Source organism: Eulemur rufifrons, chromosome 7 (genome assembly GCF_041146395.1).
Source record: "Eulemur rufifrons isolate Redbay chromosome 7, OSU_ERuf_1, whole genome shotgun sequence".
Taxonomy (NCBI): domain Eukaryota; kingdom Metazoa; phylum Chordata; class Mammalia; order Primates; family Lemuridae; genus Eulemur; species Eulemur rufifrons.
In genome coordinates this window covers 148872036-148896493 of record NC_090989.1, presented here as the reverse complement: position 1 = coordinate 148896493, position 24458 = coordinate 148872036, and the positions used below count along the sequence as shown (strand labels likewise).

General features: G+C 48.7%; 1 protein-coding gene across 2 annotated transcripts; it reads left to right on the top strand.

The window, feature by feature from the left end:
* The first annotated feature begins 10601 nt into the window (after window positions 1–10601).
* LOC138386814 (atypical chemokine receptor 2) lies at window positions 10602–20855 on the top strand. Of its 2 annotated transcripts, none has more exons than XM_069473502.1 (2): window positions 10602–10620; window positions 18219–20855. In XM_069473502.1, exon 2 carries the CDS (start codon window positions 18248–18250, stop codon window positions 19397–19399), a length of 1152 nt encoding a protein of 383 aa, XP_069329603.1. In that variant the 5' UTR covers window positions 10602–10620; window positions 18219–18247; the 3' UTR covers window positions 19400–20855. The 2 variants fall into 2 exon arrangements, with proteins under 2 accessions (XP_069329603.1, XP_069329601.1); XM_069473500.1 differs by lacking the exon at window positions 10602–10620 and adding an exon at window positions 10950–11026.
* Window positions 20856–24458: the final 3603 nt, after the last annotated feature.

The following is a 24458-nucleotide window of genomic DNA, read 5'->3' as shown; positions in this document are numbered from 1 at the left end:
GTATTGTGAATTTCCCTGTCTGTGACTTGCCTTTTCACTCTCTTAATTAATAGTGTCTTTTCATAATGAGAAAAATCTTCATCTTGATAAAGTTTAATTTATTATTAATAATTTCATCTTTTATGATTAGTGGGTTTTGTGCCCTGTTTGAGAAACCTTTGCCTACAACAGGGTCATACAGCTATTTTCTTGTGCTTTCTTCTAAAGCCTTCATTGTTTTACTTTTTACATTTAGGTCTATGATTCATCTTGATTTAATTTTTCTTTATTGTGGGGTGGGGGAAGACAAAGTTCATTTTTTATTGGTCTATCATCATTTTTTGAAAAGATTATAATTTCCCCATATATATATGCTGACCTATTTCTGGAATCTTTATTATTTTTTTGGTCTCTTTATTCTATCGCCAATATCATGCTTTCTTAATAACAGTAGCTTTGTAATAAGTCTTGATGTTATAGGTCATCTAACTTTGTTATTCTTTGAGATTATTTTAAGTACAAGGCCATTTGCCTAATAAAATTTTGATATCACCTTGTTAATTTTAACATAAACTTACTAGGATTGAATCTGTAGATCAGTTTGACTGATGATTGATATCTTTTTCTTTTTTTTTGATATGTTTTTAATATTGAGTTTTCCTGTCCTTATATTTGCTATGTATCTTCATTTATTTAGGTCTTCTTTATGTCAGGAAGGTTTTATAATTTTCAGTACAATAATCTCCAACATATTTCACTATTTATTTCTGAGTATTTGAGATTGATGTTATTATAATGATACTTTTACATTTTATTTTCAAATTTTTATTCCTCGTGCATAGAAATACAGTTGATTTTCATATCTTGACTTTGTATCTGGTGACCTTGATGACTTCATTTATTATTTCTAGTGTTTGTAGATTCATTTGTATTTTTATGTACAAAATAACATTTCTATGAATAGTGACATTTTTATTCTTCTTTTTTGATTTTTATATCTTTTATTTCTTGTTCTTACTTTGCATTGGCTAATTTCTGCAGTAAAATTTTCAGTACAAGTGGTAATGGTTTTTTTTCTTATCCCCAAACTCAGAAGAAAAAGGGTTCAGTACTTTACCATTAAGTATAATGCTAGCTATAAGTTCTTTATAGACACCCTTTACCAGATTAAGATAGTGCCTTCTTAGTTTTAGTTTGAAGAGAATTTTTTCTTTTTTATTGTGAATGTTTTTTTAATTTTATCAAAATCTATTGAGATGGCACTTTTTTTCTATTTTATTTTGTTAGTGTGGTAGATTACGTTGATTATACTCTTATTCTTGGAAAAAACTCTGCTTGTTAATGATTATAATGTATATCATCATACATACATATATGTATGTGTGTATAATTATTACTAGACTTTATTTGTTGATATTTGTTTTGTTTTCAGATTTTTGTTACCTATGTTCCTGAGAGATAAGGACCTATAATTTTCCCTCATTATAATATTATTGTTAGATTTTGGTGTCAGGGCTTCACCAAATGAATTGGGAAATATTCTCTCTTTTTAAAAATTTTCTGACAAGCTTTGTGTTAAATGGTGTTATTTTGTCCTTAAATGTTTGGAAGAATTAACCAGTGAAGTCACCTGAGCTGAGAGCTTTCTTTGTGGGAAGGCTTTTAATTATGAATTCGATATCTTCAACAATATTCAGATTTTCTATTATTCTTGTGTCACTTTTGGTAGGCTGCATTTTTTCAAAGATCTTGTTCATTTCATCAAATTTATTGGTATGAAGTTGTTCATAACATCGTTTTATATTTTTAACGTCTGTTGAGATCACTCTGCCGAGAGGTATGGAACCCATTCACCCACATCCATGCACCCAATATTGGTTTGGGTGTCAAAACTCATGATGTTTGATACTTCTAGTTATATCTGATCATTGACAAACAAAACAAAACAAAAAAACAAAAAACTGATGATGCCACACATGTACCAGGAGGATATGAGGGAAGTTATTACTTAAATATTGAGGCGTTCTGAGGAGAGCAAGGAAGGACCCAAGCCAGTGAAGGTGGTTTAAGAGAGCAAGGAGAGGTGAATGGCTTGGTCTGTGGCTGGGGGCAGGACTGGGGTGAGGGTTCCTAGTATGCCTGCAGGGGCTCACGTGGTTTGAACTTGCTGCTAGCATCAAGGGAAGGAGCCTACAGGCTTTCTTAGAGGCTTATTGAGATGTGGGGCAAGAGTGAAAGGGTGGGGCTCATAAGCATAGCAATCAAACATCAGCAGTGAAGTTAGACTCTTTATTATAATGTCTGTAAGATCTGTAGTGGTAAGGAGATAATAAAATTAACATGCACTGAAGTAATCAATACTTACCTGGCTGCCTACACTTGGAACACAACATAAATAACTACAAAAATTAGATAGTGACAGTCTTAATTCTTGGGGCTGGGCCAGGGTATTAGCCTTTAAATGTGATATATTATATCTGGCTATGCTGTGATTGTTTTGCAAGTGAGAACTAGTGTTAGGATTCCAGAAAAAAATACAATTATTGACACTGTGCGGTTATTCATGTCAAGGATCTTTGCCCAAATAGTAATAAACTTAAAGAGCATGTTTTATGTAAATTATTTTCACTCATTTCTTTAAAAACGTGAAGAAAGAAAGCATAATGTTGTATTTTCTTTGATAAAAAATGGAGGCTTATAAATGTTAACTGGCTTGCCCATAGTTACTGCTTTCTGGAGCAGTGATTTTAGGTGAAGATTTTGATACACAGTGTCAGAAATGTCTTTAAACATTTTAATAATAACTTAATTATTTTAACATTAAAACAAATACATGTGTATATAATGGATTGGGATGAAAAATGACATGCCAGCTGTGAGGTGACTTAATTCCTCATCCCTGGTTATGAGACTTGGGGTCTGAATTTTCTCTGGTCTGCCATTAGGGAAAGAATGTAAGAACAGCTACATAAGGGATGCAACTCTTAATTAAATAAGGTCCCAATCTTCCAGTAATAAATGGAGTGACCTGGGGGCAGCCTGGGACAGTGAGACTGGCAGGCCCTAACTCCTCCCCCTCATAATGTGCTGTCTTCCCCTTGGTGTTAAGATAACCTTCCCTTCTCTTTGCCAGTGTGTCTGACCTTGGTTTACTCAAATGAACAAAAATCCATTTTTCACTTTCCCTAAGTCCAGAAGCGGTAGAGTCTAGATTTTTAGCCTCAGTTCATCCATGCATAAAATGGAGAATATAATAGCTACTTCATCGCTATTGTAAATATTTTAAAGTATTAAATGTACATGAAAAGACTCTGCACTATGCCTGGCATATTGTGGAGGCTCAATAAGTGTAGTTCATTGCTAGTTGAATCCATCTATTCTAAAAGTGGATATCACTGATATAGACCCTGAGCTTCCTCTAAACTAGGGTGACCAACTGTCCCAGTTTTAGCACTGAAAGTCCTATGTCTCAGGAAACCCCTCCTCAGGGCACAAAAAGTTCCAATTTTTGGTGGAAATGGGGTCTTGCTGTGTTGCTCAGGCTGGTCTATAAATGGTTTTTAATATATTTTATTTGGTGTTTGAAAAAAAAAAAACTGGTGAGCCCCCACTGCTAAATTTGACTGGCTAAAAAAAAACAAAAACAAAGAGACAAGCAAAACAAAACAAGCCGGTGGGGTAGCTCCCCCTTCTAATCCAAGCACTTTGATAGACTGAGGCAGGAGGGAGGATTGCTTGAGGCCAGGAGTTTGAGACCAGCCTGGGCAATGTAGTGAGACCCCATCTCTAAAAAAAATTTAAAAATTATCCAGGTGTGGTCGTGTGTGCCTGTAGAGCTAGCTACTTGGGAGGCTGGAGGAGCAAGATGATTGCTTGAGCCCAGGTTTGAGGTTACAATCAGATGAGATCGTGCCACTACCCTCTAGCATGGGTGACAGAGCAAGACCCTGTCTCAAAAACAAAACAAAACAAAAAGCAAAAGCACAAACACATTATTTTGAGAGGGAATCCCAAAGCTTTGCCAGACTGCCCAGGGGATCCACTGGTACAAAAATGTAGTTCTAAGGGGAGAGGAATATCTCTCTCCACACTTTCCCCTCTGTCCGCAGAGACTGGGTGGGAGTGGGAACAGAGAAGGGCAGGACCGTCAGAGCCTTGCCAGGTCTTCTGTGCTGTTGGGGTGAGAGGGAAGCAGATGGTCCCTGTCATCGCAGAGACACACTGAGCTGAGCAGCACTGTGGTGGGGGCAGTGAGTGTGTGGACGGGGCAGTCAGAGGCTGTGGAGGGGCCCAGGAAGCATGAGAGGGGCTGAGCCTCATGGTGACCTGAACCCCAACCACTGCCCCGAACCTAAGGAAAATCAGCCGTGCTCACAAATGAGCGAGTGAGATATTTGAGGAGACGAAGCAGGGTAACGGGACTGAATTCCACACCTGGCTCTGCAGGGAGAAGGGGGCAGGTGTGGGAGGTGAGCCACGAGTTGGGTGGAGAGTAAGGAAGCAAAGTCTCAGAGCTCAAAGTGACTGTGACAAGGTAAGCCCCTGGAATTTTAGCAGGGGCAATCCCGTTTCATTCTCTTTCGAACGCCCAGGGGATCTTAGCTGACACGGAGCTACACTTGACTTTACCTGTGGAGAACTTTCTTCTTTTAGTTGGAGGAGTCAGAGCTCACATTGTGGTAACCTTCCAGCCTCCCATCCGCCAAGAACAGCCCCTGATTGGGGAGTTTCAGGTCCTCGGCTCTGTCTCCTGCTTGTTATGTCCCATCCCTGCACAGGAATCTGGTGGCCAAGTGCCCAGGAATGCGAGTGGCTAAGAAGCCATTTAGGAGGAAGACGCTAGAGCAAAGACGGAGGTGGGCAAGAGTCTGCAGGAGGACTATAGGTCATCAAAGCTGAGCCAGATCAGCCTCGCACAGCCGCTGAGGAATGAATGGGTCTGGGACTGAGCAGCAGTAGCTGCTTTCCTGCCCCGGCAGCAGCGCCAGACAGTGTGGGCCTCCTGACGGCGCACAGCACCCTCTGTGAAGTGGTCACACAGACACCACCACACCTGAACCTGATCAGACCTCCAGCTTCTAATTTACAGGAAATACAGGGGACAGAGAGGCACGTTAAACAATACCACGAGGCATGCAATGGACAAAATCCAGACTCTAGGAAACTTTACATACAGTAGGAGCAACCGGTTTCTTCAGTAAATAACTTGCAAAAAAAGCAGAAAGATGGAGATGGAGACGAAACATATAGATTGGAAAAGACCAAAATATATTTATCAACGACTTATAGTGAGTGGACCTTATTTGCATCCTGATTCAGACAAACAAATTGTAAAGGGAAAAATTATGACATTTATGTGAAGAGTGACTAGATATCTGATGGAGGTAGAATCAGTGTTAACTTTTTTAGGTGTGACAGTGGTTGAGGTCCTTATCTCTTAAAGGCCCATACTCAAATATTTACAGATTAAATGATATGATTTCTGGTATTTGTTTTCAGATAATACAAGAAGGGGTGAGTGGGTGGGAGTGTAGGGGAAAGGATTGGCCACTAGCCGGTGGTTGCTGAAGCTGCGTGGTGGGAGCTCATTAGACTCTTCTGGCATTTTGGGGGTATACATTTGAAAACATCCATAATAAACAACATAGTAAAACTACAAAACATATCTAGTGAGAGGGGAAAACATCTGGATTGAGAAGGGAGGGTGCGGTAAACCAACTGGGTGGAGACTGCGGGTGGGGGTGGGGGTGGTCTGGCCCAAATCCCAGCCCTGCAGTGTGGAAACGTTAACTAACCTCTCTGTGCCTGCCTTTCCTCATTATCACATGGGGTTGGTGGGAGGGTTAGACAAACTAATATGTGGAATGCATTTAAAACAGCAGCCAGTCCTGCCCACGTGCTGTGTGAGCATCAGTTAGCGTTAGTATTCTGCGCCTGGTGTCCTGTCTGGAGTCTGGCCCAGGACAGGCACTTGGAGGAGCCTCTTGGATGGACAGACAGGGTGAAAAGGTGAAGCCGAGGTCAGGCAAGGTCTGCAGTTCTCAACTGTTCGTTGGCAGTCAGCTCCCTCAGAGACCTTGAAACTAAAAGAAAGTAGTTCCAGAGAAATGAAACTGGCCACAGAAAGCTGGCAGCTCAGCCTGTCCACACTGCCCACCCATTTCCAGGCGCAGCTGTGAGCACCAATTGCCAAGCTTTAAAGGATGCTGTCTTCTCTGCTCGGAACCCAAGGGTACGCCCAACTGCTGCTGTTTTCGTCCCTGACCTTGGGGAAGCTGGGCATTCTAGTTTCCAGCCACGTGTTGCAGTAGCACACACAGCAGTCCTCATGAGCAAAGTCCCAGAGGAAACAACAAGATGTCACCACTGATGGGAGTATGTACATCACTCAGTCCAACCCTCTGCAACCACTTTACAGACAGGGAAACTGAGCCCCAGAGAAGCCCCAGGTGGTGGAGTCTTTGTGTACAAGAAGCATTGAGACCACCTCAGGTGTGAGCAGGTAATACTATAACAGGAAGGCTTTCTACATCAAAGCAGGCATTCACCCAATAAACTTATTGAGGTCTACCACGTGTTAGTGCTAGCTGGGCTATGCTGTAGGGGATCCTCAGATAAGCACGAAATGATTTCTGTCCTGGAGAAGCTAACCAGATCAGAGTTGGAGGGGCTGGGGAGAAGGAAGGAGCGAAGAATTGAACAGATTATTCACAAAGATGGTGGGCGAGAGAACACAGGGGTGGGAGTCAGAAAGCCCATGTGGCTCCTATCAGCTGTGTGTTTTGGGCAAGAGACTTTCACTCTCTGAGCCTTGGAAACCTTGTTTACAAAATAGATGTGATAACTTTGGCCTGGCATAACCCACAGAGAAGATATCTGGAGAATCATTCCATAAATGTAACATGCAATAAATATATGCTTGAAGGTATTTTGAGAAATGAATAAATATATAGATTTCAAAAAAATACATTGGTACCAAGGCAAGGGACTGGTAACTGGGGAGAGGGTTACACATGCCTCCTTGGCTGAAGGCCCTGGGCAGGTGTGCAAAAGCGGAGACAACACAAGCCTGGAGTGTGCAGAGGGGGCCAGCCTGAAGGGTGGCACAGAAAGAGGAAATGGAAGAGGTGAGATGAACAACATTACAACATTTCCTTCCTGTTGTGCCGCCAGTGGAACATGATGGGAAGAAGTTGGTCTGAGATTCTGGCACAACATCTAATCAAAGTGAGTACATGTGGGTGTTAACCAGGCTTCTAAATCATAGGTCAAGTTCGTGGTTTAGGTATTCAGAATTTCAAGACCCTAGAGAAGGACTAGACGGACCCCATCACAGGCTCAGCTAGAATGGAGCAAACTTTTCCCCAGAAAGACAGGAATGGAGAAAAGAGACAGAGAGTGAGCAAAGGGTATGGCAGGACCAAACCAGGGCCCTCCCATCAAAAAGCCGGTTTGTCCAGTTCTGGCTGGGCTATACCAGCAAACCAGTCAGCTGGTGTCTCTTGAGCTCCAGCTCCGTGTACAGACTGTGCCAGGTCCTCTGTGCGGGTGAACAAGGCTCCTGACCCTGAGGAATTTGCAGTCTGGGAGGGAGACAGGTTTCTCCCTGAACAATAATTCCCCTGCAGACTCAGGAAGCTCAAAGCAGGGGATCAGGGGAGCTTGGAGAGGCTTGAGGAGGCTGCCAGGAGGAGGTGGGCCTGGAGCAGGGTGGTGGAGGACAGAAAGGCTCAGCTGCAGACCAAAGGTCCACAGATGCACACTCAGTGCTCAGCTGAACAGTGTTTCAAAAATGCGATGCCACTTTTCACTATAACTGTAGATGTGTCCAATGTGTTAGAAATGTAAGTGCTTTAGGAAGTGCATCAGACTAGTACAGATTTAAATGTCAATACTCTGAAGTTGAGCTCATGGGAGAGGCCCTGTGGGAGAGGCCCTGTGTGCATCAGGCTGCCTGGCCTCAGGGGCTGGGTGCACTCCCCTCCCTGGGCAAACAGAATCCTTGCATGTCTCTAAAGAGAGCAAAGAATGTGAGTCTACAGCCTCCTCCCTCCAGCCCACTTGGAGAGTCTCCTTTCTCCTTGACTCAAGTTTCCCTTGCTGCCATGCACTGCCCTCCCACCTTTGGCTGTCCCTGGGGCTGGCGGAGAACAGCTGGTAACCGTGCCCTGGATGGGGAGCGCTTCCTCTACAAATACTGAAAGAATCTGGGCAAATGCTAAGGTCTGCTACCTGGGTGTTTCAGTAACTCTCCCTGCAGCAGGGCAGAGAAGGGGGACTGAAGAAGGAAGAACTCAAGCCATAAGGTTGGTGGTGCCAGGGGGAGCAAGGGTGCCAGACTGCAGGGCAGGGAAGGACCTGGGGCCACCTGGCCAGGCTCAACCCTTCCTGGAATTCCCTGCTCAGGGGGCCAGGACTGACTGCCCTGAATGCAACCTGCACATTCCAGGAAGAGGCCCCGCCCTTTTTGAGAAGAGGCCTCAGTGAGTGCCAGAAAAACCTGGATGGTCTTGCAAAGGCTCTCAGCTCCCCGGACCACCTGCCCTGCACTGCAGGGAGTGTTTGGTGTGCTGTGGCTGAAGAGTGACAGGGAGAGACACTCATTAGGAAAATCAGCTTAATAGGAAGCAGATGGGTTGAGATATTTATTCTATTTTATTTATTTATTTTTTAAATTTCAGAATATTATGGGGGTACGAACGTTTTGGTTACATGAATTGCTTTTGTACCATTTGGAAATATTTTAAAAGAGGATGAGACGACTTGAACAGCAAAATAATGAGAGCAATGAAATAAAATAAGTACCCACGAGTTCATACTAATATAAATAGATAAATAAGGAGAAGTGCCAACTCTTTCTTACAATAAAATTCCAATTAGTATATGTGGAAAGAATGATGGAAATAGAAAAATCACTGTTTGGAAAACACCACAGTAATAATTGTTGCTGTAGAGTATCAACGGATGCTAAAATTAGAGGCAAAAGCACCATGAGAAACAGGATATTTACGAAGTCTCAAAGTGTCTCTGCACAAGATGCTCGCTAATACAAAGGAATAAATAGTCATTTCACAGTGGACACATTTGCCAGATACCACCTTACCCAACTGATCAGTTAACCTGACCAGGAAAGAGACCTCTGATATGTACAATGAGAAGGACACAAGCTCACTTCTATGATCGCACAACTGCTTTTCCATGTCAAAGAAGTGTGGAAAAAGTATTTTCCTCCCCAAAATACATACCCTTAATCTGATCCCGAAGAAACATCAAACTGAAATGTAGGGACCATCTAGAAAGGAACTGGCCAACACTTCAAAACTTTCAAGGTCAAGAAAGACAAAACAAGACCGAGGAGCTGTCCCAGAACACAGAGACTAAGGAGACGTGACAACCAAATGCAAAGTCGGGTGCTACTTTAGATCCTGGCCAGAGACAGGACATTAATGGAACAACTGGTGAAATTTGAATAAGGTCTGTAGATTACTTACTAGTGTTGTGTCAATGTTAGTTTCCTGTTTTAGATTATTATACAGTACTGTGATGATGTATGATGTTACTATCAGGGGAAGCTGACTGACCGGTGTACAGGAATCCTGTGCATTGTTTTTGCAAATGTAAAAATTATTTTTCAGTAAAGAAGTACAAAAGGGTGGGGGGATGAAGAAAGAGCGCAGGTCCTAGAATTTAGCTGTTCTCTGGGAAGGACCCAGGACTCAGCTCCTTGGGCCTTAGTCTCCCTTTTGGTAACCAGCATTTGGCCTGGAGAGACTTGGAGGCCAACCCACTTGCAAGGTCCCCTGCTCTCTGTCTGTGTGGGAACCCGTCAAAGGCCTGACTTCCACTTTGAGTGGCCTGTGGACCCAGAGGAAAGGCAAATGTCTAAGTCCACGTCCACCTCTCTGGGGACGCTGAGTTCTCTGATACCTGTCTGAGACACCATTGCCATCCCCAATAAAGATGCGAAAACCACCATTTCTGGGTCACACAGCCAGTAAACACAGAGCCGGATTCAAGCCCCACTGTGTGAGACCTCAATGCCAGTGCCTTTAACCACCTGGCATTACTGCTGTAGTATTGTTCAACTCAGGTGGAGGTAACAGGCGTTCACCAGGCACCTGCTGTGTGTCAAACGGGCAGTAGGGCTCAAAGTGAAGGTGGCCGAGATGCTGATCCTGGACCACAAGTGCTGATCTGGGGACAGGGACGCTTACTGCTAAGCTCCTGGCAGGCAGTGCGTCACATACACACATTCAGTCAGTCAGTCAGTCTCTGCTCTTGCCTGGCCCTGGGCTCGCACTGGTAGGTCGGGTGTGCTCCTTGCCCTGGAGCCTCCTGACCAGGTGGGGAAGCAGACAGCTAAACAGGCAGCTAGCTCCAGAGATACATGCTGTGATGGGAGGGTGTGGAGAGAGGGAAGATGGTTTGGAAAGTCAGGAGATGAGACTAGTGCTGACACACTGTGGGTGTAGCAGACACAACACTTCTTGGAGGGAGTTATGGCCAGAAAAGGAGACTGTGGGTGGAGTTTAGGGTTGGGGGGAGATGGGGCGACACCCTGCTAGGAAGGAGTCCGGGATGAATGGAGCCGGAGGCAGGATCTCTACAGGCGGTGCTGGGAAGGCTGCCCAGGTAGACAGGGTAAGCAAGCTAAGGCCTGGAAGTCCGGAATCAGCTGTTAATGGACTTGGCCCCAGCTGATGGGGAATTGTTCCAGAGACGGGTGGCTGGGGACACGTGGTTTCAAAATAATTAGACTGTCCTTGGGGGTTGCTCCTTCATGGGGTGGGGGGTCATTTCAGCTTGACTCATTTGTCAGTAAGGGAAACAGCTTGTGGCTGTCGGCTTAGATGAGGGCTGGGGCAGGGAAAGGGCTGCTTTTTGTCCCAGCCTTAAAGCAGGAGACGTGCAGGCTGCTGTCCAGAGAGAGGAAGTGCCCACGGAGAAGAGTCACACTCCCCCTGCACTTCCCCGAGGAAGAGGCCCCGCGCGGCTGCTCTGCTCCCAGGCTTGGGTGGACCCTCCCAGACAAGTCGGTCTGGCCCTGGTAGGTTATGGCACACTCAGGGTAGCATGGGCCTGTCACGGCCCACAGGGAGACACTGGACCCAGTGGCTTGGGCAGTGGCACAGGTGCTGGGAAGAGGGTGGCGCTAAGAAGGGTCAGTGTGGAGCTTTCCTGCCAGGGCAACTGGTGAAGCAACTGCCTCCGGCTCCTGGGGGCGAGGGGGGCTGCTGGCCTCTTTCCCTCCTCGACCCCGGCTCTGAGAATCGGCTTTTTGGATTCTGAACATCCCTGAGAGTTGGTTCTCAGACCTGGCTGGGTGGCCTCAGGCATTCCCTTCCCTCTCTGTGCCCCTGTGTCCCCCGCAGTAAGATAAGGGGGCAGATGCGATGGTCTTTAAGGGCCTCCCTCCCAGGGCCAAGGTTCCCTGGCTCTGGTCTCCTTTTGTAGGCGTCCACCCCATCCCCAGGGCCCCCGTCCTCATTCATTACTCCCCAAATTCCCAGCCTCCTCCTTCTGCCCCAAACACTTTCGGATCCAAACAGTCCCCAGATCCCCTCCCATGTTTCCCAGCCTGAGTCAAGTGTCACTGAATCAATGAGTTTATTTGTTTTGGGCCCGGAAGGGAACCAATAGTTACATGCCAGACACTCAGTTTATTATGAAAACCCCATGAGGGAGGCATATTATGGGTGAGAAATCTAAGGCTCAGAGAGGTTAAATAATTAGCCCAGTGTTACACAGCCATTAAGAAGTGGATTGATTTATATTCTGTCTATTCTGTAATATACTAGTGTGCCACCCTTCCTGGGGTGGTGGGGTGTTTCATTTTGAACCTAGCATCATGCTAAAATCAAATGCAAGGAGCTCTCGTGAGGACATTTCAGGCAACAATGAGGAAGGCAAAAACCAAAAATCAAAAAATAATTTGGGGAAAATAGGAAAATCACATCTTCTCCTGCAGCAGCATCTCCTTGAAGGGTTGGGCTCTGAAAGGGCTTCTTTTTATTAAATGAAATAATTTTTTGGAGGAGGGGTTGCTCTTATGGTTTTATCAATGTCACAATATCCCTGTTTCCGGAGAAGAGCCAGGAAACATTGAATGATGTGGGGTCCCGGGGAGCGTGGGGAGCAGGCCAACCTCACAGATCCCAGGAACAGGAGTTGGCTGTGTCTAGCAGGCGGCTGAACAGGGACCTTCTGTGAGTACTTGGAGGGCTGGGGCAGGGATTTCACCAGGCCAGCAGCCCGGGCAGGCTTCTGGGAGGGAGGATTTAGTTTGCATTTTTAAGAAGGATATGATTTCAAAATTCTAAGGTAGCCAATAAAACTATTTTCCTCTAGAAGTGATGTCAAACGGTGTCCTTGCAATACAAATGCCAGAGCTAGGGTGGCCTCAGGAGGTCACCTTTGTCTTGTTTGTTTGATTAGCTTGTCTGTCTTATCAGCTGTTCTGTGAACAGGACAGGCAGCAGGGGCCTGTTATGGGAACCTGAGGGGCACCCACGCTTGGCCCTGCCCTTAAGGGGCCTGGGCTGCGGGGAGAGCAGCCATAGAAATGGTGTGTCAGGTGGAAGAGGGAGGATGCTGGGAGACAAAAAGAGGAGACAGTGAGTAGGGCAGGATTTGCTCAGGCTCCTTGGGGGCCTGCTCAGGCTGGGCTGGCAAAGGTTTAACACCAGCTCTGGGCTGGGGCACCGGGGAGGTAGGATGGCACAGGAGAGAGAGGAAAGCCTTGATTTATAGCATTTTCCATGGTGTAAATATTCCCAATTTCAAGCTTCCAACTTAACATCACTGAATGCACAGTTGGTTAATTCCATGATCATTTGTCTAATACCTCCAAGATGCCACACAAGTGGCTCTCCCAGCCTGCAGAGGCTGGTACCAGCACGCCACTGGCTTTGAATCTTCTCTGCCACTAGTTTCTCAGGCCAGAAGTCCCACCATTGGAGCCTCATCCTTCAAATTCAAGTTTGGTCCATTTTGAAAGGGGGAACTGGGGAAGGGGCACCAGTTCAAAGTGTGTTCCTAGGGCCATCCAAGCCTGGGACCATCATTTGCTAATCTGAGGCTGTGGACAATGGGGCTTCACCTCTCCAGGCCTGTTTCCTCATCTGGAAAATGGGGATCATGATAGTATTGCTCCCCAGGACTACGGTGAAGATGAAATGAGAAAATTACATATGAGTGTTCAGCTCATAGGAGCTCGGCTGACGTGGCTGCTTTCTCCTCTAGATGGGTGGAGCAATATCCTCCCTCTCGTCACCTCCACTGCAACTTCTCTGAGAGACCTGGGGAGCCCTGCGTCCCCAGGAGGAGACATTACTTTGTAGTCAGAGTTTCTTGCAAAGTCAAACTGTGGCCGGGCTAGCCCAGCCTAGGCCGGCAGTCTCGGGAATATGCCGAAGGATAATGTTACTGCCTCAGAGACAAGTTGGGTCTTGCCTCTGTGCCCTTGGCTTCATTGTAGGGGAGACTCAGCTGCCCCTTCCCCTGCTGGCCCTCTTTCTTGAAGCCTCCCTCTCTAGCCCCTATGCAGTTCTCTGAACTGCCCAAAGCTTCCAGGCAGAGCCTCATCCAGGGTTGCCTGACTACCTGCTAATTTACGCTAGGATGTGAAAGACTGACACTCCATTCATTCCTCTCAACATGTTGCTGGATGGGCCAAATGAATTCAGGCAATAAGGAAAAGTGAAAACAAAAAAGGAAAAACAGAATGGGGCTAGGCAGAGGGCAGTTAGGGGAGGGGTAGACAGAGACCTGAAGGGCAGCCAGGAATTCTACTGACTGTGGGCGTTGTACAAGTTGTTCTCTTCTTTGAGTCTCTGTTTCCTCACCTGTAAGTGGAAGGAGGTAGCCAGCATGACTCTCCCTCCCTCGGGCTGAGGTTTTGGGGGCACAAAGGGTCATGGGAGTGTATGAACTTCCTATTGCAGCCTTAATATTCACCACAAATTTAATGGCTTCAAACAATGCACATTTCTTATCTTACTGTTCTAGATGATAAGTCTAAAATGGGTCATTCCTCCTAAAGGCCTGGGGGAGAATCTGTTCCCAGGCCCTCCTAGCTTCTAGAGGCTGCCTGCACTTGCTGCCTTGTGGCCACATCTCTCTGACCTCTGCTTCCATTGTCACAGCTCCTTCTCCGACTCCGACACTCCCGCCACCCTCTTAAGAGGACCCCTGGGATTACATTAGGCCCACCTGAAAAATCCAAGACAAATCTCCTCATCTGAAGACCCTTAATTTAAGCACATCTGTGAAGTCTCTCTCTCTCTCTCTTTTTTTGAGACAGTCTCGCTCTGTAGCCCTGCATAGAGTGCAATGGCATCATGGTAACTCACAGCAACCTTGAACTCCTGAGCTTAAGATCCTCCTGCCTCAGCCTCCCAAGTAGCTGGGACTACAGGTGTGCAACACAACACCCAACTAATTTTTTTTCTGTTTTTAGTAGAGATAGGGGTCTCGCTCTTACTCAGGCTGGTCTCTAACTCCTGCGCTCAAGCAATCCTCCCACCTTGATCTCCCATAGTGCAAGGATTACAGGCGTGAGCCACCGCATCTGGCCTGTGAAGTCCCTTTTGATACCTAAGGTAACATACTCACAGGATTGGGGGTTAGAATGTGGATCTGTTTGGGGGGCCATTATTCTGCCCACCACAGGGAGGCTGCATCTCACAGGAGACTCAGCAAAGCCTTGGAGCATCGATGGTGGGAGCCACAGCAGCTAGACCAGCCAGAGGGCAAGTCGCAGTGACACCCTTCTCAGTGACTCCGTTTGGTAACTGCTGGGTAGGGCAGAACACAGACTGAGGATGAGACGGGACCGGGGACGAGGCACCATGTGCCTGGAGTCTGAAGACCCGAGTTTCAGATGCAGCTTGGCCAGTGACTTCCTACGTGATCCTGGAAAAGTTGCTTTGCTCCTGGGTTAAATGGGGCTCACGGTTCCTTCCTGGCTGGCCTTACAGGACTACCGCAGTGGGTATGGAGGGGCCTGGTCAACTGTAAATGTGCATATGGGAGCGCTGGTGGCCTTTGTCACCGTTGTGGGTATCATTGATGAAAGCAGTAGGAGAGGATGGTTGTTCAGAGGCCAGGAGGACCTGGCGGGATTCCCAGAGTGAAAGAACACTGAATTCCCAGAGCGGGAAGGAGACAGAGTGCCCCAGGTGGAGAGAAAACGTCAGAGGTGGTCTGGACCAGCCCAGGGCCTGCTGATCCTGATTTTTGCCTTCGATTTAAGCATTCGTCAGACTCGGTTGCTTGCCAGAGCAAAAGTCAGGGACTTTGAGAAATCTGGTCAAGATCAAGGTCAGCTCCGCCTGGTCAGAAGAGCTGGTGTTTAATCATTGTCAACTCTCAGGTGCAGAAGAGCAGTCCTCAGCCCTCTGCCAGTCTGCCAGCTGCTCTCAGACTCCCGACACCAGCCATGTGCTGGGCTGTCCTTGCTGCTGCCCAGGAAGGGAGAGGAGCAGGGCTGGGAGGCCCCAGATGCACAGGAGGGGACTGGAGGACCAGCAAAGGAAGGCACCAGGCAAAGTTCCTGAGGCCAGGCCCCAGATAGAGCTGCCCAGGCTGAGCTCCCGGGGTGGGCGCCTGTGTGATTTTCCCAACATCTGGTCCAGATGCCATTGGATAGGAGCCCAAGGGTGGGGCAGACGCTCATGGAGTGGGAGGACTTCAGGCCCCCCAGGAGAGCCTCTGCCTCAGTGGCACTGGGCGTTTCCATCAGCTGGGAGGTCACAGCATCATGGGTATTAAATGGGTCATCTGAGGCCCTGTCTCACATTTCTGTCAAAATTCTACCTAGAAAAAAGGGAAAATATCTTTTAGTAGAAAGGACTGGAGGCCGGGTGCAGTGGCTCATGCCTGTAATCCTAGCACTCTGGGAGGCCGAGGGGGGAGGATTGTTTGAGCTCAGGAGTTCGAGACCAGCCTGAGCAAGAGCGAGACCCCGTCTCTACTAAAAAAAAATAGAAAGAAATTAGATGGAAAACTAAAACTATATAGAAAAAATTAGCCGGGCGTGGTGGCACACGCCTGTAGTCCCAGTTACTCAGGAGGCTGAGGCAGGAGGATTGCTTGAGCCCAGGAGTTTGAGGTTGCTGTGAGCTGAGCTAATGCCACGGCACTCTAGCCCAGGCAACAGAGTGAGACTCTGTCTCAAAAAAAAAAAAAAAGAAAGGACTGGAGAAAATGTTTGCAATATATATGAAAAAAGCTAAAATCCTTATCACATCTGACATCGTATGAAATGGGAACCACACCCATGGAAACAATAACTAATTCACAGAAGAAATACAAACAGGCATTGAACATATTAAAACGTTCAAGCTCACTTGAATCAAAGATTAAAAAATAAAATGCAGGGGTGTAGGGCAGAGCTCATTGCATTTCTCAGTTGTGGCGCATTATGACGACCTGCCCACAGGCCCCTCTTCTGTGGCTCTGCGAGATCACCTGCTTGGGTCCCTGTTGCTCTCTGTCTCCCTCAGTTCTTCTCCTCAGACCCCATCCCAGTGGACGAAGAATCTGTGTTGAGCATGAGATCTCTCTCCTGCCTCCTCTCTCTCTGTCTCCCTCTCCCCCCTTCTGGAACACACACACAGGATTGAGCATAATTCTTACTTCATGACAGACTCACGTCACTGGTTTATGTGAGGCTCTCTTTTAAAAATTATTTTTAATAATACGATAAAATCCTGGGAAGCTACTGCCCGAAGAAACTTGACCACGGACAGTGACTTGTCCCCCTCATGGCCACCTCCGTCCCATGCCTGCTCCTGCCCAGCCAACTGCCACCTTGAATCTGGTGCCTGTCATTCCCCTGCCTTCCCTTTCACCTGTTTGTGCTCCTTCAAAGTGTCTATTTTTTATTTGTTTCACTTGTCTTGATTTTATCAAGAGCATCATGTATGTACTTTACTAGGACTTGGAGGTAGGTGGATTCGACAGAGGAGACGCACAGGGTGCTGGTGAGGGGGATGGGAAAGGCATCCCGGGTGTCTCCCATGTTTCGGTCTTCGGTGGCACCACGCAGTTAGACAGACCCAGGAAAGACGAAGGGGCTCGTGGGGAGACGATGGACTCAGTCCTGGGCAAAGCAGTAATTTAAGCTAACACTTGTTGAGTGCCTGCTGTGTTCTAGGCACTCTTTGTAGAACTCGAAGGGCTCTGTATGTATTGTCACATTTAAGCACCATAAGATCCTCAGGAAGTAGGCACTATTATCATTCTCATTTTATTTTCATTCATTTTTTTTTTTTTTTTTCCAGACAGAGTCTCACTCTGTCGCCCAGGCTAGAGTCCTGTGGCGTCAGCCTAGCTCACAGCAACTTCAAACTCCTGGGCTCAGCCGATCTTCCAGCTTCGGGCTCCCGAATAGCTGGGACTACAGGCACGCACCACCACACCTGGCTAATCTAATTTTTTTTCTATTTTTAGTAGAGACAGAGTCTCACTCTTGGTCAGGCTGGTCTCAAACTCCTGACCTCAAGTGATCCTCCCACCTTGGCTTCCCAGAGTGCTAGGATTACAGGCATGAGCCACCACACCTGGCCTATCATTCTCATTTTAAAGATGAGGAAACTGAGGAATGTAAAGGTTTAGTAGGTTCTGAGTTCCTCACACCTTGCTGCTACGAGCAGGAATACAGGATAAAATAGAATCTTTTAAAAATATTAAATATTTATCAATGAAAAAACTATTTAAAACTAAATATTTATAAATAAAATATTAAAAATTATCGAAAGCAAGGGAAATCCACAGTTGACAGAAGTAAAAAGAACACTCAAGCCAGAGTAGACACATGGACATTTATAGATAAGCAGGCCCTGCTGAAGATAAGCTGTCATTTAAAAAATATAGGCCACACACAGCAGGAAGAGTCAGGAGGGAAAATAAACAGGTGAATCGGTATCCCTAAATAATCAAGAAGAATCTGAAAGACATTGTAAGGCTTTATAAGTGATGAGAGAGGAAAACAAGTGAAACTGTAGTGAAGGAATTGAACACTGTGAGAGCACCTAAAGGTTCAGTCACTTCTCCAAGGTGACGTCCCCATTAAGCGGTGGAGGGGGCTCCCTGAGCTTGTGCTTGTACTTGCCAGACTGCAGGCACTGCGGTGGCTTTGGAGAGGCTATTGGACATCCCGGGGCAGTAGCAGGAGTGGGTTTGGAGAGAGGCAGGCGACGCTGAGTCTCACCCTATTTGCACCCCCACCGCCGCAGAACATCCAGACTGGCTGCGTCCTCCCGGCATGGCCGCCACCGCCTCCCCGCTGCCACTCACCACCGAGGATGCCAGTTCAGAAAACAGCAGCTTCCTCTACGACTATGACTACCTAGATGACGTGGCCTTCATGCTCTGCAGGAAGGATGCGGTGCTGTCCTTCGGCAAAGTCTTCCTGCCAGTCTTCTACAGCCTGATCTTCGTGTTGGGCCTAGGCGGGAACCTCCTTCTCCTCGTGGTCCTGCTTCGCTATGTGCCCCGCAGGCGGATGGCTGAGGTCTATCTGCTGAACCTGGCCATCTCCAACCTCCTGTTTGTGGTGACACTGCCCTTCTGGGGCATCTCCGTGGCCTGGCACTGGGTCTTTGGGAGTTTCCTGTGCAAGATGGTGAGCACCCTCTATACCATTAACTTTTACAGCGGCATCTTTTTCATCAGCTGCATGAGCCTAGACAAATACCTGGAGATCGTCCATGCTCAGCCCCACCACAGGCTGAGGACCCGGGCCAAGAGCCTGGTCCTTGCTGCCATAGTGTGGGCCACGGCCCTGGCTGTCTCCATCCCTGACATGGTCTTGGTACAGACTCATGAAAACCCCAGAGGTGTGTGGAACTGCTACGCAGACTTTGGCGGGCACGGGACCATTTGGAAGTTCTTCCTCCGCTTTCAGCAGAACCTCCTGGGGTTTCTCCTTCCACTGCTTGCCATGACCTTCTTCTACTCACGCATTGGCTGTGTCCTGGTCAGGCTGAGGCCCCCGGGCCAGGGCCGGGCTCTAAGAATAGCCGCAGCCCTGGTGGTGGCCTTCTTCGTGCTGTGGTTCCCGTACAACCTCACCTTATTTCTGCACTCACTGCTGGACCTGCAAGTCTTCGGGAACTGTGAGGTCAGCCAGCACCTGGACTATGCTCTGCAGGTGACAGAGAGCATCGCCTTCCTTCACTGCTGCTTCACTCCCATCCTGTACGCCTTCTCCAGTCGCCGCTTCCGCCAGTACCTGAAGGCTTTCCTGGCCGCTGTGCTCGGACGGCACCTGGCACCTGGCACGGCCCAGGCTTCGCAGTCCGACTGCTCTGAGAGCAGCAGGCTTACGGCCCAGGAAGAGATGACCGGTATGAATGACCTTGGGGACAGGCAGGCTGAGAATCCCCCTAACAAGGGGGCAATCGGGAATGATTAAGCCTGAGTGACCCCACGCCAGTCTGGTGAGAGCGGATGGGACCCTGCTGCCCTGGGCTTCCACTCAAAGCTCTCCAAGGGCCTCCGTCAGCTCTCGGTTACCAACTGTCAGCAGCATGTGCTCACTCCAGCCTTCTCCTCCACTTTTGTCACTTGGTTCCAAGACACCACACTCTCTTGCCTGGGTTGCCTCAGTGGTTTCCCTGCTGGCCTCTGCACTTCCTCTCTCTTCTCTCCTGTTATCTAATCTGCACCCAGGAGTGTCAGGATCACTCTTGGCTTCCACTGCCGCCTCTCTCAGAGCAGCCTATGCAGACACAAAATTATAACAAATTTAGTTTCAATCGGCTTTATTCACCAATTGGCTTTATTTGCGATTCTAGACTCAGGCAATAGATTCGTTGAACCAGGAATAGATTCATTTCATAAGACAGAAGGAGTTCCAAAGAGCTGTCCAGAACAGGGTGGTTTTATAGACAGAAAAGGGCTGAAGAAAGCAGAAACAGAGAACAAAAAGTGGATTGGTCATTTCAAGGTCACTCTGAAAGGCCCAACAGAGTGGTTGACATTAGGTTTCTTCAGGTTACTTTTTTGTAAGGATTAAAACAGAGGTTGCCTCTGAACTCTAGGATAAGCTATAAAGGAAACCAAATGAAACACCAGAGGGGAATCATTAAACTGGCCTGTTTAGGAACTTGGCTGTTAACTTTCTCTCCCAATTTCTCAAAGGTCAGATAGCAACTTAGTTCCAGTTTGATGACATGAAACTGTAATATGAGTGACCCTGTTTTGGTTTGCTGTGTTCCACTGGGTCCTAGTGCAGGCTTAGTCCAAAACAATGGACTCCCATAAGTTTTATTTAACAAGTGCAAGTCCCAGGCCCCCTCTGCACTTCTGACCTGGCTTCTGAGCTGTTTCCCAAACATTCCAGGCACATCCCCCTGGGGGATTCCAGCTGTGCCTTCTTCCTGAACTGCTCTTCCCCTCTGTCTGCTTGGCTCACTCCCTCACCTCCTCACCTGCCCCTCAGCCCAGGAACAGGGGCAGTCTGGGGGGGGGGGGCAGTGAGCACCATCTCAGGAGCCTTCAGGTCTCCCTGAGGCTTGGGCAATCAAGTCCAGAACCTTCCTGGGACTTCAAGGCTGGGCCTTTGGCAAGTGGAATCCCATGCATCCTCCAGCCCTCATACTCCTCCACTCCCTTTTCCTTTCCTGACACCAGGCAGCCCTTGCTGTTTCCTGCACATTCCCTGCTGTGCCTGTGTTCTTGCTGGCTCCCTCCTGTAAGTAGGACCATTTCCAGCCAGGCATCCCCTCACCCCTGTCTACTGAATCTCAATACTCCGGGAAACCACTCCAGGGTAGCTCTGCCCTGTGCTTTCCTGGAGGTTGGGTGGATCACGGGACCCAGCCAGTTACCGCCTTATGTTCCCGTGGCCACAGTGATTCTCCTGGGGGTGGGCACACAATCCAGGCAGAGCCAGCGAGATGCAATGCCACTAGAACATGCTAGAACAGAGGCAGGAAACTGAAGCTGAGAGGAAGTGAGACCTGGAGCTGCTGCTTCATCAGCCCAAACTTGAGAAGGTGAAGGGGGCAGCGCCAGCGGGTGAGCCGGTCCTCAGGGCAGTGCTTGAGCCTCAGAATCAAGGCACGGCTGCAGGTCTTCCCAGCCCTGGACTCGGCAGTTACATGAACCAATAAATTCCGTCTCAGTGTGGGGGCATGTTGCTTTGTTACTTGCAACCTAAAGATTCCTGACTGACATTCCCTGCCTGGGTGCTTTTCTCTTCATGTCTCCAATGGGCAGGGCATCCTCCCTGCTGCCCAGCAGGTCCCCTGGGAAACCTTTCCCCAGTGAGCCTCCAGCCCACACTGACATGGCTTTCTCTCCAGCTCCTAAAGGGCTCACTGCTCTTGCCCACCTCACAGGACCAGCTGGCGCAACCTGCCCACGTCTCACCACGTCTGTCCCGCACAGCCAAGCACAGCCCGCCACGCAGGCGGGTGGAATGGAGGGGAGAGGACAGACGGCTGAGTGAACGTGAGCTCCACGAGAGCAGAGACTGTGCCACGTGCGCCATCTTCATCTCCTGTGTCACAACCAGTGCTCAGAGCGTGGGCGACGTCACTGAGTGTCAATGGCTGAGGGACAGAGAACTGAGCAGGCAGTCAGTGTTCTGCCCTGTCTCTCTTCTCTCCCCCTGGGCTTAAGATGGCCTTGTCACAGCGCATGTGTTATGAGCCCAGCTGTCCCTTGGTGTCCCCTGAGTTGCCCCTGGTGTTTTTCACTATGTCTTTCCCAACCCCATCTCTCCCAGCTCTGGTGCCTTTAGTTCTCTCTTCCCCAGGCCGCAGCTTCCCCACTGGCAGGAAGGACTCTGAGCTCCCTCACTCCCCTGGGAAATGACGCTCTAGAGCTGAGGGCCGCTCTTTGTTTGAGGACATGGAGGAAGGGGTTCTATTTTAGAGCTCCTGAAACCTTGCCCCACAAGGGACTTCTGGTCATGAGCCAGCCTGGCTGCTGAGATACAGCCGGGGCTCTCCCACCAGGGTCTAGGTACCCAGAGGCCCTGACCGTGCCAGATGGGATGGGGCAGGTTATGCCAGGTAAGGAACACCTGGCAGGGCTTGTCACAGCAGCACTGGTGGATCTGTGTGTGTGTGTGTGTGTGTGCACTTGTGTGTCCATCTGTCTGGGAAGTCTGTGCACATGCGTCTGTGTTGCTGTGTGGATTGTACACAGTATATAGGGCTGTGTATGTGTCACTGTGTCCAAGTGGCTCTGGGTATGTGCTTTCCTGTGTGTCCTTCTGTGTGTGTGAGTGTGTGAGTGTGTGTACTTTTAGCAAAAGACAGATGTATGATACCTAGTGCCTATGCCCAAAAGAGAAAGGCAGGGCCAGCTGCAGGTGCCTGGTTCCCTGTCACTGTCTCCGGTGCCCTATACTGCAGCTCGCCAGCCCTCACAGCCCAGGCCCACAGAGGCTGCTCCGTCCTGACCTCACTTCTCGGCCTGGGCCGTGGTCCCTCCGCTGCTCACTGTCTTCCCAAAGGCCCGGCAAGGCCTGGCTTCCTGACTGCACTGCCCAAACCTTTCCCAGGGGTCTCAGGAAAGCCCCCAGGATTTCCCTGACCCTGAGGCTCTGCAGCAAGGTGGAGGACTCTTCCCTAGGGCTGACCCGGGGAGAAGTGCAGGACTGCAACAGTTACTCCCTACGAAAAAAAATCTCTTTTCGTTCCCAGGTGCCTGAAATCCCACCACTGGAGCGTCATCCCTGATCTTGCTTTGCTATAAGCTACCCTCAGAGAGAATACATTTTGTAGGCTTTCCCCTGAGGTCCTGATGAGGAACGAGGTGAGAGGGAGAAAACATTTGGTGCATAAATGAGGCATGGAGGGACAGATCTGCTGGGTCAGGGCAGGCAGTGAGGAGATGCGGCCTTGGCGGTTGCAGTCTTCCTGCTGCCTCCAGGCCTCTGCCAGGACTGTCTGCAGCCATCCTCATGCAGGGGGCGCAGAACCACAGGGGCCAGGGGCCCCTCCCCTGCCAGCAGGTGGGCATTGGGCTGTCCCTGCACACCCCAATCTGGGGGTGCTCACTGTGAAGAACAGGAATTGATAGTAGGAAAATGTGTGCTCTCTTTGATTCTAACTGATGCTATTCGCTTCTGTGACTATGCTTGCTTTTAGTTGTTTAATAAATATAGTTAATCAGAATGAAAAACAGAGATAAGAACAAAGGTAACTCCATGATAGGCTAGGCTTCCTGGATGTGAGCAGCCTAGTTCTGCTTCTGTATATATGGCTTGCTGGCTTGGTGCTTAGCGTAAGTGGAGCCATGGCAGGCTTCACTAAAGTAAAGGAAAACAAAGCCCCGGGGAGGTAACTGCAAGTTGCTTTCTGATAAAGGGCTGAAGAATCCAGGTGCCCTCCAACCAACTAAGTAGATAAGAAGAGCAAGACATGATCAACGCATGAACAGCTTGTGCAGGGCGTGTGTTCCACGTATCGCTTGTAACCAAAAACTAGAAGGTATGCAACAACAGCCCCCCTCCCCCGTCGGAGACCCTCCTCTTCCCCTGGATGATGTTAACTACAACTGGCGCCAGTGCAAAAAGCCTGAAACTTAGAGTCAACAAACCTGAAGCCAACGCGATCAGCCACTTCTAAACAAAAGGAACAAATAAACTGAAGGGGGATGAAGTGCAGACTAGTGTGTCGTGTGCAGACTAGTGTGTCGTGTACAGACTGGTATGTCATGTGCAGACTAACGTGTTGTGTGCAGAATAACGTGTCGTATGAAAACTAGCATACAGAGAAGTATAAAAGCCTAATCTTTACCCCAGGGCGGGGTCCTAGTTCCTGGAGAGGCCACTGCGTTGGTGCTCTGGAATTTGGACCCTGGCCTGGGGCTAGTTAATAAACTCCTTTGCCTTTTTGCAGCCTCAGTGACTCTGCCTCTCTGTTCCTGGGGCCAAGGGGAACCGGATCTAACAACTGCTTCCTGGGAGCCCTGTTGTTGTGGTGGACATCCCTGAGTGTGGGGTGGTACCCTTGTGTTCACCTCCCCCTTCACCCACTGAGGCTTCCCTCGGTGCCAAGCACACCCTCTGGGGCTCTCAAGCAGGCCTCAGGACCCGTGAAGTTCCTCGGAGATCTGGGCATGGTCACTGCCAGTTGAGAACTTTTGGTCCTGACTCAGGGGACTCAGGCCCTCAGCCCCACCCCATCCCGTCCACAGGCCAGGCTCCTGGTCCATATTCCTTTGGGTGTGGGGAAAAGGAAGGGACACAGCACCGAGGTCTGGGCAGGGCCAAGCAGGTGTGTGAAGGCCCCGTGCCCTTACCCCCATCCTCAGTGGGCTGGGCACAGGGCCTGGCTGTGTGGGAGGTCATTGGTAAGTTTTCCATGGACAGTTCCCTACATCCAGCCGCCTTCTCCCCTCCTGTGCCCCCTTCCCAACAATGTGGATTCTCCATTTCATATGCCTGAAGCCTTAGGCCATGGAGGAGCAAGAAAAGATTTGAGGACAGGAAGTAAATTAGCCAAGACTAGAAG

Coding starts and splice junctions, on each gene's coding strand:
- LOC138386814 (XM_069473502.1), top strand. CDS start 18,248: ATGGCCGCCACCGCCTCCCCGCTGCCACTCACCACCGAGGATGCCAGT.